The sequence below is a fragment of the Cygnus olor genome, chromosome 3, assembly GCF_009769625.2.
Source record: "Cygnus olor isolate bCygOlo1 chromosome 3, bCygOlo1.pri.v2, whole genome shotgun sequence".
In the NCBI taxonomy this organism is placed as follows: domain Eukaryota; kingdom Metazoa; phylum Chordata; class Aves; order Anseriformes; family Anatidae; genus Cygnus; species Cygnus olor.
In genome coordinates this window covers 120926056-120944871 of record NC_049171.1, presented here as the reverse complement: position 1 = coordinate 120944871, position 18816 = coordinate 120926056, and the positions used below count along the sequence as shown (strand labels likewise).

At 40.9% G+C, this 18816-nt stretch overlaps 1 protein-coding gene across 6 annotated transcripts in view; it reads right to left on the bottom strand.

Moving 5' to 3' along the window:
• Positions 1-18816, bottom strand: part of LOC121067368 (sodium/potassium/calcium exchanger 3-like) — a 278371-nt gene that overhangs the window by 90937 nt on the left and 168618 nt on the right. The window contains exons 16-17 of one of the 6 annotated variants that reach the window (XM_040551782.1): positions 13739-13804; positions 11918-12713 (exon numbers count right to left, since the gene is read on the bottom strand). The exons of the other annotated variants lie outside the window; for them this stretch is intronic. Coding sequence (XP_040407716.1) covers positions 12564-12713; positions 13739-13804 — 216 coding nt within the window. The 3' untranslated portion in view covers positions 11918-12563. Of the gene's footprint in view, positions 1-11917; positions 12714-13738; positions 13805-18816 lie in introns of those variants that run through there. 6 annotated transcript variants of the gene reach the window in all.

Below are 18816 nucleotides of genomic sequence, written 5' to 3'. Positions count from 1 at the left end.
CTGACCTTATAATACTCGTACAAGTATGACAAAACCATTGTAACTCATTTCAAAAGGTAACAAATATTTTGTCTGTGGCTCCACCATGTTAACATTTCTAAGCTGACTTAACAAAAAGCTATTTTGAATAGAACAGTATTACTATAAACCACTGATTTTTTTTTTTTTTCTGGCTGACTGTAAATAAACATATGCATTATGTGCATTCACACTCAGTTCCACCTACATTTTCTTCCTTATGGTTAGGAGTATCACACAATCTTTGCATTCAGATAACATTGTTTGATCCTGAATTGAACAAAAGGTGCTTGTATCAGTTGCATTTTTTTTGCTGTGCTTCCTGCAGCTTCACTGCACCATCAAGTAGAAAACTTATCATGCATGCAATTCAACAAAATCTGTATGGTTTCATCACAGTTAGAACAAGCCACAGTAGGGATTGCATTCAATGGTTTAAGACTCCAGTAATGTTACCAAAACAAGTTTTCCACAAGAGCCCCAAGCAGTTACCAGATCCCAAGTGGCTAGCTGCTGGGCCAGCAGATGCCTGAGCCCCACCGTGCCCACAGAGGGCCGAGAAGCACCAGGCCTGTCCGCTTGCTGCACTGGCCACAGCAACACTGGACCACAGCCGAATCTTACCGAGGGATTCCAGGCACACGCTACTTTGGCAGACAGCAAACAAAAACAAACAAACAAAAACCACAAAACAACCAAAACGAAAAACCAGAAACATCTTACTTTGGTTTCAGTCTTGAAACCAAACATTTAATGTGAGAATGAACAGAATTTATCATTCCGCTAATCATCTTTTGCAAATACTGCCTGCATTAAGGGCCTAGTAATGACTCCCAGCTTTAAAAGGACAGGCAACGAAGACAATAGAACTGCTCCTCAAGGGAACATTAAGCAAAATTCATTCCTAAATCTTCATTGCATGGCAAAGACACAGTCCCTCTCTCAGGCATGTAGACTGCTACAGGCATGTTTGCTCAAACGTTTATGTGAAAGATAAAATGCACGCTTGTGAAGCTAGGCTAAGAACTGAGTGAGAGGCATTATTCCTGGCGTATCTCTCCCCCTCTCCCTGATAAAGGGATGCCATGTTTCTCCCCGGGGAGAAACCCCTTTCATCAGGAGGATGAGTTGTAAAGATCAAATAGTATTCAGGTAAAGCACTGCATAAAAGCAATCCCTGCAAGGCTTGCCAGCATCCCAGCTAAACAGCAACCAGCTGTTTGTGATGCCATAGTACTCTTATTTGCACTTGCTCTCCCTGTGTGCAGTATAAATATGGATTCACACTTGTGTCTTGTGCTTGTCACGTGTGTAAAAAAGTCCTAAGAACCAAGTTATTCCACAAACTTCCCACTTTGGAGTTTTTCCCCGTTCTTTCATGAACTCATCATATCTTAGTTTGAGTTCTGTGCTTGCTCAAGCATCATATAATTTCGTAACACAATTTTGAGATAAAGAAATGTATGTTACAATCAGACATTTTGATTCACCAGTGAGATTACTGAAAGAAAAGGATTGTTTTCTGAAAATCCAGGAGGAAGAACTCATCTGAAGTCTGTTCTTGACAGTATGTGGAAGTTCACTTTATGCAAATCTTGACAAATATATGAATAATTATGAAAGATCTATGCAATACTTTATGCAATCAGCCTTATCTTCTGTTTTTTTTTGTTTTGTTTTTTTCCTAATCTGAGAAATCCCCAAGTCTTTAAGAGGTGCTGAAGTACAGGCTTCCTGCTTCCCCCCCCCCAAGTAAATTTTTGTCTGTAAAATGACTCCACCATTGTTCTTTTATTTCTCAGCACTGAGCCCTACTGTAATTCATATTGACAGCAATGACACGTGATGTATTTTTCTACAATGGAGATCTACTGACCTACCTGAAAACAAAGCAACACAGCAGAAACAGGGAAGTACCACATCTGTGAGTGGTGGGCTCATATTACTGCAGGATTTCAAGGGGGAGATCCTTGCCTGCTGTAAACGGTAATCACTATTATGAAGCTGGGACAATATATGTCAGCTTCACCCAAGCACTTGCTGGTACATGAAAACTGTTTTAACGAGAAATCATTACATTTAACCAGAGCTGAATTAACATTAATTGTTAAAATGACCTGTGAAACCTGGGCAAGGGAGGATTATTTAAAAAAAACAGGAACAACAACAACAACAAAAACAAGAAACTACAACAAAAAAACAACTAAACAAAAAGACCCACCCTACTTGTTGGTATCTTAAGAAATGTGAATTTTAATTGCTGAAAATGGTACCTCGTGACAGTGGTATTACAAACATGACAGAGTGAAGTAAGTATTTGCTATTTATATATTTCTACTCTTGTGATCAAGCCGTGAGCATTGCAGAAGCACCTTTGGGTCTCTCAGTGTTCCCCAGCTTCTCTAGTAAACTAAGTTACGTGAAGCAGCTGAGAAGGTCTTGACATTTTTTGTGGCCACTCAGAAGAATGTTACAATGCTTTCAATGGTTTAATCTGCCTAGTTCAGGAAAACCTGCTTTAGCTTTAGGTGGGAACTGAAATTAAGTTCCTAATACTCCTGCCAGCATCTTGATCTGGAGGCTCAACACTCAGTGAAAGATAAATAAATAAATAAATCATATAAATACTTCAGTGCAGAATTTCCTAACCTTCTCAATGTCTCATGCATACTGTTTTTTCCTCCTGTTTTTTAAACCTGTATTTACATTCAGAATATGCAACTGGAATTTTGAATGAGTAATAATATTATTATTATATTATTGGATGTACATTTTTATTATTATATTACTGGATGTACAAAGATAACCAGTTTAAGCTTTTGACCTGCTGTATTGTAGACATACAGCTGCCATGCACCATTAAAAACACCTTGCTAATACAATGCGGAAACAAATAAAAACTCATAACCATCTTTTATATTTATAAATAGATACATGTGAAACTACTTTAAATACTGATATAATTTAGCATCTTAGTAATTGCCATGACAGGGCTTTATTCCTAAGCAAATGGCAGCCAGTTACTACAAGGCTTTATTTTAACAACAGTAGACATACTAGATAAAGCTTGTGTGTATATATATATATATCTATGTTACTTGAATACAAATCCATGTTTATACATTAAAAGAAAAAATAAGGCCAAAAACCTGCCAGCAAAATTATATGAACTTATGACTGATTCTCTTAGTAAAAACAGTACAGCAGAGTTTGGCTCCATAAAGCTTAAAGCGCCCAGGTCAGATATAGAATCACCTACTTAGATCAATTATGTTTATTGCATAATGAGTGCCTTTGCATAACCAAAACTGCAAACAGGGTTGTATCCATATTGTTCATTTTGCAGTAGTCAGAATAAATATACAGTGTATTTGTAAATGAGTCAGGAACAAGGCCACTGAAGATATAAAATATCGTTACGTACAAAGTTCCCTTTGAAGAGTCTTAAAAGACCTCCTATGAAAACTCTTCCCCTGTACTGTGTAATTACTGGTTATTTCAGTGGTTTGGGGCATTTTAAAGGCAGATGGTAGGCATACACTGTCTTAGAGTCTGGTGGTTTGAGATCAATGTGTCAAGCAAAGATATCCTTGCACTTTATCCCCTCAAATTAATGCATCAAAAACTCTATCCTATTTCTATTAGCCCAGTGCATGTATCTTGTGTTAAGGAGGGAGGTTTAGGTCAGCTTTCAAAGCCAGTGTTTCAGGTTGTGAGAGAGTGGAAGCAAAACCTTGCATCTTTGTAACAGAAGGAGAAAATTAAAATCCTAAGCAAACTAGCAGGCTGTTGGGTGTACAGGCGCGTCTGCTTTTGAAAAAGATTTCATTATGCCTCCCAACGCTTTTACAGTATCTGTGTATTTCATTTCTATCAGAGGTCCTCCTATATACAGTGTCTTTATCCCAGACAGATGTGCCCTCCTGAAACAACTGTGCTCCTAGAACTGTTCACTGCACTGCTTAAACAAACTCCCATTGTTCTGACCAGGGCACCATTGTGCAAGCACCTCTGCTAGACAGAGTGTTGTCTTCAGCAACAGGACAAGGGAGCTGGTTGCAGAAGGTGGACAAGGGTCACTGCCTCTTCATCTGGCACAGCTCCAGACATAGCACATCTGTCCACAGGCTGGTGCCCTTGATGCAGCATGAGAGGGTGCACTGTATTTGTAGATAACATGAGGCAAAGTCAAGCCCTCATCATTCAAATGATCACAAATGACAGTATTACAGGGTGTATCTTCTCCCTCGCCTTCCCCCAGCTTCCCATTCCCTTCTCCCTTTGCTGTACAGCATAGCTGTCATTATCTTAGCAGTCGCTAAGAAAATTACAAGACATAATTCTAAGTCTGTAACAGCCAGGAAGGAAGTTTGCCTTCTGCTGAAGAGTGGATTTGTTTCTATAGCCACAGTGTGGCATCCTAATTAGCCATCCTACAGAAAATTCACCCTTCTCAACAAAGACTGTCCTCAACAAAGTGAAATCAAGAAGTGACATGGATGCTAATACAGGACCAAGTCCTGTAAAGCGTCTTCACTATCATAGTCCTACCAAGAGCAACTAACCCTATTTACACATAAGTTGCACCAGGACTCAAAGTCAGGATGTAAATCATGTTTTTGCAACATGACTTTCAACTTAATTTCAAGTGTTGGCTCAAGAGCAGTCAAATAGCACAATTCTGTTGACTTCTGAGGGGCCTGGAGACAACCCTTCATACTTCATAGTCTTCGTGCCTACAGATGCGGTTGCATGAAGCTGGAACACTAGAGAAAACTACTGCTGTGGTATTTTAGCCCAAAGGTTGAATGCAAAGTTCTTTTTCTAACTCTTCCAAAAGCAAACCAGACCCTCCAATTCCAAAAAATAAAAAAATTAAAAAAAAAAAATTCAAGCCCCATGCACGCTTTAGAAGCGCAACAAAGAACACCAGCTGAGTTCACTAGCACTAGCATATGGCGTGCAGAGGAACTGCCCAGCTCTCCTTTCTGTGCTAGTAGGAGCTGCTGATCAGACACCCACAGGGTGCCACGGAAGGTATGCTGCTTGCACCTCACCTGCAGGCAGCCCCAGGCTTGATCCAAAGCCTGTCTAGTTTGGTGAAGAAACTATGCTTTAACTTCAGTAAGCCCAGCAACAGGTCCTGTTTGCAGAGGAGAGCTGCTAACATGGGCTACTGCCTCCTTAGAGACCCACACAGGAAAGCACCACCTCAAACTGAGATCTGTAAAGCTAAATCTATTTTCCTAAACTGCATCAGTAGTAAAAACCTTCTCAGTAGCTGACTCCTGGTGAACAGTTTTTAAAACTTTGACAAAGACTTTTAGAAGTCACTTTCCATATTTAAACCCAAGGCACATTTGGTATGGGCTCTCCTCATTGGAGTTATTTGCTCATTACTCATACAGTATTTCCTCCCTGCCTCTTCCAATGGGAACACTTTGCTGCAGCTGCTCCCTACGAGAGCCTACACTCTTTGACTTCAAGTGCTGCTTTTGTTGAGCACTTAAATAAAGCCTGGTGATGCCAAAGAGCTGGATTCACTAAAGTGAGCTTTTCAGCAAAGCACCTAAGCATGTTCTTAACTTTCAATGCACTGACTTGTGCACAACAAGGTATGAGCTCCAAGTTAAGCAAGGGCTCTGGTACTTCGTGGACTTGGAGCTTAGGAGCCTGGCCATGCGCAGCCTGACCAAGCATGCCGGGACGAGAATCAGGCCAAGGAAGAGGTGTAAATACCCCTATGCCCCTGCACTGGCAGGGTATGACCCCAGGAACAGTGGCAGTGCACTCTCACCACCATGCTGCAGGAATATGCACTTTGTGTTACCCCCTGGACCCTGAAAGCGCAGGGCTGTGAGAAATGAACCCGAGCTGAGCACTGCAGGCCGTGCCCGTCCTGGCTGAGAGCAAGTCAGTCTGTGGCTACCCTGACACCCTCGCCCCATGTGCCACTGTTGGCCAGTGGATGTTATTACAGGGAGATGGAGAAGACATGGTCTGGGACAAGAGCTGCATGGTGCTCAAGATTTCCCACAGACCAACCCAGTCATGGAAATCAGTAGCTGCACAGAATGAGAAACATCCCAGAGGACAAAAGCAAATCAGTGCTCCTGTTGTCCCATGGTAATTTACCTTTGAAAACTTTAAGTCTAGCATACACTAACTAAAAGTGATTGTACAGGAGATACTCCACTGATAAAACCCTTTTTCACAGGAACTATTATAACAGGTCTCCTTCACAGTTCTGGTGGTTTGCCTACCTCAAGGACTGATTTACCCAAATGACCTCATCTGTTATACATAGACCTCAGTGAATGAGTGAAGAGGTTTTTATTTTTCAGTCCTAAGAGCAGAATTTCCTACTGGTAATATCCCTATGATTACTAAAGAATGCTTACATTACAGGTCCTTCTCCACAAGACATTTCTGCAGTGAACTCCTTCCATGATGAAATCTCTGTCTCTACATGCACAAAGTGAACGGAGCTTGTTTCTTCCTTTGCTCAAATGTCTATCTGCTAGGAGACAACACTTATCAGAATTAAGGTTGGGACTTGGACCTATGGGAAATCTGTGTCTCTGCTATGAAAAAGGAGTAAGTGTTATTCCAAGCTAGCAGGGAAATATCAGTGACAAAGAGGTGTTGTGTACCAGCAGCCCCTTCTTCCATTACAGTACAAGATCAAAAAACATTCAGCAACAGGGATTACTCCTCTGGGAATCCCAGCTGTCTGCTTTGTCTGCCAGACGTGCTCATGGGAAACCTACAAGGCAAATACTCTAAATCTGAGTAAATCTGTAATCAGCTACAACTGTCCTCATAGGTTCAGTCATTTCCCTCAACTGACAATAAAAAGCGTTATGTGAAATTGTTGTTTTAAAGTTACTACATTGAGTTTTAGCACCATTCAAACTCTACCTGGTGGATGAATATTACGTTGACAGGATTTCTGTCTGATTCTTTTGGTGTGGAAATTTTAAAAATTGTTCTGCAAGGCAATTAGAAAAAGTGAAATAAAAAACTACCTAAAATATACCAGGATATAGTCATCTTAACTATATAAATACATTACAAAATCTGAAGCTTTACACAAGTTGTGCTTTTAAAGAAGCTTTCCGGAAATTAGATGTTTCTGCCCAAATTTCCCAGAATCATAGAATCATTTAGATTCGAAATGACCTGTAAGATCATCAAATCCAACCATCACCTAACACTGCAAGTCCACCGCTAAACCATGTTCCTAAGTGCCATGTCCACACCTCTCTTAAATACCTCTTGGGATGGTGACTCCACCATCTCCCTGAGCAGCCCGTTCCACTGCCTGACCACTCTTTTCATAAAAGAACTCTTCCTGACCTCCAGTCTAAACCTCTCCTAGCATAACTTGAATCTGTTTCCTCTTGTCCTATCACTTGTCACTTGAGACATGAGACCAAAACCCACCTTGCTATAACCCCCTTTCAGGTAGCTATGGAGAACAATGAGGTTTGCTCAGCCTTCTTTTCTCCAGAATGAACAGTCCCAGTTCCCTCAGACCCTCACATGTCTTGTTTTCTAGTCCTTTCATATTCAGGAATATTCAACCTGGATAACTTGGCCTAAATCTTTAGCTATTTCAGGGTAGCAAATGATAGATTTCACAGCCAAGCTATATCTCCCGGTTTGCAATGAAAGGAATTGCCATTTTCTTCCCTGACTGCTTTCCTGCTAATAAAGAAACCTTTTCCACCAGGCAAGGATTTGTCCATGGCTGAGATGGATTCTGGAGATTCAGACCAACAACTCAGAGCAGGTTATGTGGAAGTAGATGCATTTATGAAATATGCTTCAGATTTGAGGCCACTAAGTGCTCACTACTAACAGAATATTCATGTAAAGCTCCTTAGAGGTGCTTAGTCACATTAATAGGAATTCATTTATCTATTCTGAAAAGAAAATAAAAAGTTAACTCATCCTTAAAAAAATACAGAACAACAGTCCTTACAGGAATCACTGCTGCAAAGATGTATATATACTGACCTTGCAAAAAACCAAAGGAGTTTTACTGCTAATTTTGAGAGAGGTCAATTTTCACTCAAATTAATGAATACTAAAAACTCTCTTCCTTTAAGCCTTGCATTATATTTGGTACACTCATTTAGTCTATTCAAACTGTAGTTCTTCTAATTTGAAGCAAAGTCACTGAGGTCTTGTGTATATTCAAACTTTCACCACTCTACTTAAAAACACGGCTTTGAACTGATTCAGTTAAAGTTGTACAAAACCTAACATGGACAGTCTTACCTGGGTTTAAGTCTGTTATAGAGTAACTTAAGTTGGTTACCAATCAAGTGAAACTTCACGATTACAGGGTGGATTTAAATCCAGCTAAGCAGTGTCCATCGAGATTGATTTTTAAAGTACATATTTAAGCAGTTTAAAATTTCCAATGCTGAAATGTTGAAATAGATAAACCTGACACTATTGCATCTCTGTGAGATTATTTTGAAAGGATTAGGGCTTTCAAAAATCCTGATATAAGAAACATTTGTCAATCAGCAGAAAGTTATGGTTTTCTAAAAAGTTATCCAACAATATTAAATTTACATTTTATTTTACAAGTATTAATGTGGTTATTTGGAAAAGTCATATAAAAATACTGTTCTGTCAGCAGGATATTAAATGTTACCCTCAGGTTGCTCCACCTACATTGAATGTAGTGTTTCTAAAACTAGATTGCTGTTCTTCCCGATCTGTTTCATCAAGGAAAAAAAAAGCCAGTCATACATCTGAAAGTTCAGAATGAGCATTCGTTTTCACAGGCACAGACATCGCAAATCCAAAGCATGCTAATTAATTTCAATGACACAGCTAAAGACAAAAAGCTAAAAACAAGGCAGGAAGTAGAAACATAGAGGAAAAAAAAAACCGACAAATTACATGAGTGAAAATCTCTTCTCGTGCACACATTTCAGATTGGTGTCCCTACAGCAGAAACAATCTACCAAAAAGTGCAGTACATCCAAAAAAATGAAAAACAAAATAAAATAAAATTCAGCTGTGATAGGGACAAAAGCAGTTTTTGCAGCATGACTTAAGACCTCCTCATGTCATTTCACTCCACCTTTGAAATGGTGTTGAAGGAAGGCTACTTGCATGCCGAGCAGAGCTGCTGGTAGCCAGGGACAACATATTTAACACCGATCAAGACAAAATCAGGTCAGAGCAAGAGCTGCAGTGAAGCGCTCTCCACTGAGGAAAAAGCTCTTTCATCCCCCTTTGAAATGCTCATTAAGGATTGTCCGAAACTGCCAGGAATGGAAACAACAACACTCGACTGGTCCCAAGACCAGAGCAGCCCCAAATGTGAAGGTGACCCTTGCTTTCAGAACAGCAAAAACCCAAATGAGTCACAGTCACATCCTGAGCCCAGCCCAACTCTGACCCCCTGGCCTCCTGCAGGTGGGAGCAGAGGCACCATGAGCAGTGGGACACTGTGAGCAGCGGGGCACCATGCCCCAGGCAGCACTGGGCGCCGTGGCCCTCGCACCAGCAGACAAGGCCCAGCCGCCCTCACGCACAGCCTGCAACTCTCAGAACTGAATGCCCGAAGGAAAAGAACCCCTCAGCTCTGCAAGGTAAAGCTATTAGCACGTTCTGTACTTGCATATACCTGTCCAAGTTCTGGAGATGTCACACAGGAAGGATGCTAAAAATTGCTTAGGTTGTTGCTGTGGGGACTTTTCTATAACCTTTGATTATGCTAACAAACTTGACAGGCTCTCATTTTGGGAGACAAAACATTCAGTTGGTCTATTCTGTTCCAAACCAGGTGTGCACTGGTTGATTTGGTTGCAAATCACAAGCACAACTCACTGAAACTGTCAACACAGGAAGTGCTTATCAAGTCATACATGGCACAGATAATGGCAGTTCAACGTACCTTTTGCTTCTGCTTAGAACAAACAATTTGCAGAATATTCTTGCACAACACACACATTTCAGAACAAGCTATATCAGGTTTCACATACAATGCATAGCTACAATATACTACAGTATTTAATGCACACCAATAAGAAAGGTTCCTAAAAAAATAGTCATGCAGTTTTTGTGCCATGGGATAGGTAACAGCTATTTCGTAGAAATAGATCCAACTGGCTCCATTGGAGCAGCAGTATAAATATTCAAAATAGAAGTAATAATAGGCCCTGGATGTGCGACTTTGTTCTTTGTTCTTTTTTTTGTTTTTTCCTTCCCCAAATCTGTCCCTTCTGCCAGCAATGAAACACTGCTTTGGAGTGACTGCATCTTGCTACAAAGAGTATAGCTGTGTGTCTGTGGGGTGGATTTTATTGAAATGTGCCACATTGCTGCTAACATTGTTTGATTTAAGGAAGTATTTTAGGCATTTTAGTGGTTATTATTAATCTCATTAACAAAGAAAGAAAGAAACAACAACAACAAAAAGCAACAAGAAGGTACAATGGGCTTCCTAACGTGGGCACAGTTAGGAGAAGGCTGCTTCAACAACAGGCTGCATAGCTCAACAGGTAGCAAGACAACTGCTTTCCAGAATGAAAAATGACGACGCAGATTTGTCATTGACTCTCTGTTCTCTGTCCCTGGGCCCTTCCTTCTTCTTGCCAGGGATCCACAAGCACGCTTTATTCACCAAGGCCAGCAGGGCATGGCTTTTTCCGATGGATTTCCCCAACATGCACAGTGCAATGGCTGCCAAAGCCTCCACACATTTAGTGTAACAAAGAAAGAAAATAGGGTGCAGAGCTGAATGGAAACCACAGGGTGTAAATATTTTGATTTACATCATTTTGTCCAAAGAAAAGTATGCCAAAATAAACACGTCCAAAAATGCAAATGAATTGCAAATTGGATGTCTGTAAATAGGATTTTTTTTTTTTAGTTGGAGGGTTCTTTCCTGCTATGGTTTAGGTATTTTTGTTGTTGGTAGTGGTGCTTTTTTTGCCTTTTTTTTTTTTCTGAGACCTAGGGTTTGCTGTACTTTCACTACCAATATTTGCCACTGTTTGTACCATAGACAAAAACATTCACCTAGCTGGTACTATCTTAACACACTTCGTAGTAGAATGTATACAAGAAAGAAGAAAAACATACCAAATTAATCAGAAGTGATCAGTGCTTAAAGTAAATACAACAGCCAGCACTGGAAAGAATCCACAGTATCAATACATACGAATGTAGTTGTGATAGCATTTCTGATGGGGTGGAATCTGCCTGCGTATTAATTGTACAAAATTTAGCAAGGATACTGGAACAATGAATAGTTAAATTTCCACAATAACTTAAGATCTGTAAGCGAGTCTGCATTGGAGATATTCCACATTTTAAAAGTGCCATTTCTCTTTCCGTCTTTCTCCCTCCCAAAGGAGATGTGATGAATCCACATGATTTGTTATCAGATAAGTTCAACTGTTTACAAAAAAAGACAAATATCTGGCCAGGTCCAGTGTATTCTTTAAAGAGTGGCAAATTATGACTTCAGTAACTATGTCTGTGCAAAATATGCCTCTTTCCTTTTAAAGAAACCAGTGTCTGTAACTCATTTAGAAAAGTTTTGACACATACTTATGTCCTTCTCAGAACACATAAGACAAACTATAGAATCCCCCCTAAACTACAAGAAATCTGATGAAGCAAATAAAGTTCTGACCTTCCATGTCCAGGTGTAGATCACTAAAAAACAGGATGCCTCCTTGGTAGCCCTCCTGGGCTGGCAATCAAACTATTGCTTGGAAATACCATAAACACGCTATTAATAAAACACCAACATTAATAGTAAAATGGTAGCAGTGTTTATCCTTTGAATCCACATTTACCTCACATTCCTCATCACACCTGTACAGGATTCATTATTTATGGTAAAGAGTCTGTCTGTTGCCTTGACAATCTTCTTTTAATAAACAGTAAGTCCACTCATATGCTGAGTACCTTGAATTAAATTCCCATATTACACTGCACTGTGACTTTTGGACTGTTACAGGAGACCCAGAGCTCAGAAGGAGAAGCTGAAAGAGAGGACGTTGATCTCAGACAATAAAAAACCACAACCAAACAAGCAACAACAACAAAAAAAAAGAAAAAGGGAAAAAAAAGCAACCAAAAAATCCCAGAATTCTCCTTGAAAATCAGCCCCTGTACAATGTACCCTCTTCAGCATTGTAGCAATAGTCTTAAGTCATAAATTAGATTAGTCTTCCATCAAATAACTTAAAAAGGAATTGTAGCAGACCAGTTTTGCCTGGCTTGATGCCAGTTAGCAGCCAGTTCACCTAGAGTCCCAGTCACTGTTCAAAAACTGAGCTAGGAAATTACATGAACGTTGAAAAAATAATCTTCACATCGATGCAGGATTCTTCCAGGTTGTGGGGGTCAGGGAGAGGGTAAACCGAGATGGGGCTACAGGTCCTATGAACAGTGAACAGGATATACTTCACGACTTGGAGGTGCACCGCATTCAGGAGATGCCAGCCGTGGTTTGTATTGCACAGGTAAGAAGGAAGTTCCTCCTGAGTCTGCCACCTGCATTAGTGATCTCTGCACATTGGCAAGTTCACAAAAGTGAAAACATTGAATTCTGTCATGATGGAGAAACACAGGAAGATGCCATAAAGGGAAAGGCACACACACCCTAGCTTCTTATCCAGTTTCCATTTGTTCATGTGGACGCCAAAAACCTAAAATAAACACAGAGTAAGCCACCACAGCAGGATAATTTTGAATAAAGTGGTAAATCCCTTTCTCAATTACAGGAGCATGAAAATGACTGTCCCCACACTGAACATGATCAACTGGAAGCAATCACAATGTAAGTACTGCAACAAGTAAGCTGAAGAAAATCTGAGTAGCTCCCCCGCAGTCACTGGAGCCACACTGACTTGCACCACATTGATTGCTGGCCCAATGGCCTTACGTTTCTACAATGAATTTCACTTTGGCAAGAACAATCCCATTTAATTCAACAGAAGTGCCTTCAAGTGCTATATTCCCTTCTCCTCATTTGAAATACTTCAAGTGCCTCTCTGCATCTCAATCTAGAGCTGAACAGGCTAAGGCTGTGCCTGAATTTGCTTGGTTTGCTACAACACAAACCTCTTGTAGTTCAAGTCTTGTGTACATGAGAATTGTGCTGATGTGCAATATGAAGGGCTGCTCCCCTATAGCAGCTGGTCTTAGGAGTTGGAAGATGTCACAAGGGTCTGCTAATCCTCTTTATCTGTTCTAGTCTACTTCTATGCTGGACTTGGACAGGTCAGGGAACGTAAGCCACCAATTTCAATAAACGTTGTCACATCCAGGCAATATTTGTTCTGGCCTGTGTTGTATCTCTGAAAGTTTTTACACAGGGCCAGAGCAAACCATACAATATTTTGTGTAGCTGTTCAACAGGAAAATGGATCTTGTTATACATCGAAGGATCTGCTTCAACACTATCATGAAAAATGATTAGTGATTACTAGTGGACCACCCAGGGGTTATCCTATGGAAAGTACGCAAATGTAAGAGCCATCTTGTGACAGCAATAGCTTCTGCCAAGAGCCAGACTAAGGTCTTGGAAAGTTTACAATAGGAGTGACCATTCCTATCCCTTAACAACAGACTTGAAATTGCTATTGCACCTAGAGGTGAGAAAAGAACAAGTGAAGGAAATGTCTATAAAATCACTCTTTTGGAAATGAAGAACAAAAGACTATATACATACTGTGACAAAAACAGATGCCAGCAAGAGACCAACAGAATAGATAAGTCCTCTGCTGTTTAACCGAATCTGGAAGAGAAGGAAGTTTATAAAACTATGTCACAATTTCAAGCAACAATATTTCTCTCTGCTGATGATTCTGTAATCCTAAATTGCTGAATTGCTAAACACTGCTAAACAAGCTGTTAAAGCTAAGTCAGACCATTACATCACAGATTTTTTTTGCCTACTCTCTATTGCCAAAGAAGAAAATATTACTAAAGAGCAGCGTGATTAGGACCTGGTAGCATTTCAAACTGTTCCACTGCCACACACACTTTGTCTCCCTCATACTGTTACATCACAGAAATAAATAGTCTTTTTGCCAATTAACTCCTATTTAAGTCATGTAAGAACAAGTGGGGGAAAGGAATTTTTTCATTCCGTCATCAATTAGTGCTTCACAGTGGGGGAAACAAGCAAGGTCACGCACAAACATTTAATTTCTTCCCCACTCTCACCTTGGTGAAGGATGCAAGTCAGCCACCTCAAGGCCTGAACCTCAGCTGCTGAAGATCATCAATGCTGATGCACTGTGGCACAAAGCCACAGGCCAAAGGTTACTTAGTGCTGAGGCAATTAAGGCAGAGAGATCAGGTCCTCAAAGCTGTGGAGCTATTTACCTGCTATTTTTAAGGTGTGCATTCTAAACTAAGGCACTCACCTGCATCTTTAAGCCCTAGATATGTTTAAACGCGTGACTTTACATGACGCAAACCTACAACTATGAATTAAAGCTACAGGGAGTAATGCCACCTCTCCTACCCCATTCCCCATCTAGGATCATGTTTCTCCTCCATTTCCCTTTCTTCTCTTTGAAGCTCAACCTCCATCCCTCTGGGCATTCCTGTTATTATCTCGAGTAGTATCGCTGGCAGCCTCCTCAAGGGAGCTCCCAGGGAAGTCTCTCAGGGCACTGCTGCAGCGGCCGCCTCCTAGGGAGGGCCACCTTCTCCAGCAGGCAGCAGGGAGGCTGTGTGCTGCCGGCTGGGCGGCGTGGCTGGCTGAATTTTAAACTTGCAGACCACCAAGTATCAACCATTATCTTGAGGCTGTTGTCAGGTAATGCAGCCCGATGTGCTTCTCCCCGCTCATTCCATGCAACAAAGCCACATGTGAAGCTGAGTTTCAACTGACAGTTACCATAACTGATTCCAATAGACCATTTCTGTTCACTTAAGTTTCCTGGCTAGAGATCAGTCTTAGCTAGAAATGGTGTATGAGTTATTTTCTTAAGGTGTTTTAGATAAGAACATTGCTATTGTTTGTCTAGGAGTTCTCAAAGTTTAGTGCCGGTATATTTTCAGTCAAACCACTCTGTGGCTGAGGTCGATCAACAAAGCTAAGCGCAGAGATCTTCCTTAAACAGGCTGGTGGCCAATTCTTAATTGCTCATCTTGTTCTATATCTGTGTATAAGAAAAAGCAAAAGCCTCAGTCTCTTCCTGCAAATGATCTGCAGACGAGAAAAGAGTTCCGAGAATGAAAGTTCATCCACCTCAAACAACACGTTTTTCTTCCTAACAGATGGATTTCTGTCTCATTCCTGAAACTGTTTTGAGAAAATAACATTGTAGCATAAAATTCTAGTTTGAATTGTTTATTGGACTAAAACAGTTTCAGGAATGAGTCAACACGGAGAATAAGAGTACACAGTGTATTACTGGGCACTTCTCAGTGCTGGCATCCTTTCAGTCAGACTGCTACCGCAGTCATTTGCTAATGTAATGATAAGCAGCGCTACAATTTCCTGAATGACACTGTGCAAGACTGCTAAGGCGCTCATATCATTTTGCCTCACAGTCAGGAGAAACTGTTCACCCAGTGAGCTAAATATTACTTCCAAATCCTAAGTAATTATTTAGCTTCATTCCCCAAGTGCAACTGAGGGGAGAATCTGACTTCCAGAGTCAAGGAAAGGATTATCGGTTCTGACATTTTGCAAACCTGTGCCTGCAATGAACTCCATACACCCAGGCTCCTCCTGAAGGTCCATACTGGAGACGGGGCAAGCATGCTGCAAAAAGGCAGTTCTGGGAGGACTTCCCTCTTTACCTCTACGTGCTTGAGATTCAGCATGATGAAGCATTGCTGTACTTCTAATACACCATGATAAACATGGATCTATCCTGTACAGCCACTATACACTGGAATTGTTAGGACATTTGTACTCCCAAGAATCCCACCAACTTGCAGAGATATGTTGCTGGCTTAGATTTGCTGTTATTTTTTCGCACATTAAAATACTGGCTTAAACAAATAGAACATTTTGCTTCACTGATTTTTGCCATCATATAAATAGCCACTGCCATGAAGACCATTTGTTATTAAAGGTATTGCAGTGCATCTTCAAGTCATAAGCTATAAGCATATGTATGCTCAGAGGGACCATTACATTCACGTGGTCATTACATGTAACATACATACAATATTCTCACTAGACTGACTGTCCAAAGAAATCAAAGATTTGGATGGCTTCAAAGCATGAAGGACAATTTTGCCACTAACTACCTAACTGAAGGTGAAAAATGTAATGATCCTACTGATAATGTAAATTGCAGGCTGTATGTGGCAGACAGGAAGAAGCCTATTTTTGTAGCTATGGAAGAAGTCTCTAAGGCAACTTCTACTTGCAGCTTCTATTACCAGTTCCAAGCAAAACCCAAAGTTTTGCTGAAATAAGAGCTGTTCTTGAGATGAGACATACATCACATTCTGACCCAGAAGACCTTTTTGTTTGATACTCTATAGTATAAATCCTTTAACACTAAGGAGCCCCAGAGCCCCAGACGTATCTGCTGCCTGCACTTCATCCACTCCCATGCATCCACTCCTTTTCTCCTGCTTCCACTAATATGAATGGTCCATACAGGACACCTAACCTGAATTTCCATTTTAGCTATTCTAAAGTGCAAAAAACAAAACAAAACCCAAAGACATCAATTAAATTCACTTTGTATAACTAAAAGAAAAATTTAAACCCAGCTCCCCCCTACCCCAAATGAACAGCAGCTGGCCAGGAAAGACAGATGCTATTTTACAATAAATTCCTGTCTGGATTTTGGTCAGAAATTTAGTTTGACCAGGGCCAATAGCTGTAAAAACTGTCAGTATGCAATACATCAGTCGGAAAGGAATCTACAGGAAAAGGAAGCAAATGAAGCAGCTGGGATTATTTTAGAATAAAAAATGTCTGAATTCAACCTGAAGTGCAGACACCACTTCTCAATTACATCACTATCCTCCATAAAAAGAACAGGCATTTGGAAAGACAAACAGTTAGTAAGTCCTGTGTCTACAGTTTGCTGAAGACAGTGCTTCCAAAGATGTTTAGGGCTGCTTTCTTTGGGCTATCTGTAAGGCCCTTCTTTGGAGGTCTTTCACAGGAATAGGAGTTGCTGTTAAGGATTATTCAAAATTAGAGAGTATATGCTAATTATGTACGACAGGTTTATGAATGTACCAGTAACACGTGTCATGCTGCTAGACACCGTGAAGGCAAAGCAAATGCAGTGACCCCATCAGCAGCATGAGCACCAATTTCCCCTTGTGGAATTGCACTGCAAGACTTCAGTTTTACTGCAGGTTAACAGTTTTCAGCTCCAGCTTTAGTTAACTAGCAATACTCCTGGCCTGGGATCAAGCCCAGCTCTCACTGTTGGCCAAAAGTATTAGCTATTAATTAACGTAAATTACAACAACAATTTATGAGGTTTGCCTAGTCCTACAGAAATAAAGGATTTCCTGTGACGAATGAAAGGGTGTTTTCTAATGCAGTTTTCACTTTCTGAAGGGCAAAAGTCAGACAATTTATTAAGATCATTGCCTTTTTTCAGATTACCTCACTCTGCCACTGGACAGCAGGATTAAAACCCTTCCACATACATAGTAGAGGGTGGTTTCCTTGGGGGGAAAAATGCTAGCTGTGGAATGCACTTTGACAAGAAATTCATTTGGCTGAAGTAGATACATATCACAGCTGTACTTTCTGGAAGAAAAAGTGCAACTCTTTGGGTACAAAACCTTGTTGGTGAGCTCACAGGGTGACAAAAGCTGTGCAGAATTCCAGTTGCTTCCGCAGTGGCTCAGGGGGTGGTGCACACATGGCATCTCCCTGCTATGCCATGGAACAGGCAGAAAGGGGACGGAAGAAGACAGACAGCAGGTGATACAGGTTATAAAGCAATGAAAAATGAATGAAAAACAGCAGAAAGATAGCTGGAGCAAACTGACATTGATATAAGGGCCCGTCCTCGCAGCAGATTTGCCCTGGGAGGGCTGTGAGATGGTATCCATGGATGGGCACTGGGTGCAACTCCAGATGCGCTGGACTTGCAGTACACATACGGTGCAGTGTCACTTTCTGAACACACAAATGTCCAATTAATCTGGCTTGCCACCTGTGTGCAGAGCACCTCTGCATGGTGTGTGCAGAGAATCCAACAGCATATGGTTCACTGCTCTTCTGGCACATGCAGTAGGTCTGACCTCACTGGACTTTTGCACATGTGGAGAATGGCACAATTCAGGCCCTGTGCCCAGGGGCTCTTGCTTATTTAAGGCAGCCCTGGAGCAAGCTGATTCACACCAGTATCATAGAATGGTTAGAATCATAGAATGGTTTGGGTTGGAAGGGACCTTAAAGATCATCTAATTCCAACCCCAAACCTCCCTCAAAGTACGAAACTTCCCTCAAAGTAGATACAATTCCTGTTTAAGTCTGTTGCTGCAAAGGTTTCTTGGAGCAATATGGTTCTTTGAGATTCTTGCAGACTTTATAGCACATACAGAGGAGAGAACGAAAGCTGTCTGGGTCTGATCAGGTCCAACATGGAATGATAGTCTGGTCTTTGAGGGATGTTTTTTGCTAAATATACTAATTCCAACAAATAAAGATCTTCTGGGAGCCAGCTGAAACTCACTGCCAAGTTTTTTGAGGGCTGCAGCCAGAGAATTTGGAGATATTCTCTAGTAAGTCTTGCACTGGTAGTTTGAGGGATTTCCAGTGTCAGCTCTCCACTCTGCCAGCACCGGCTTCCCTGA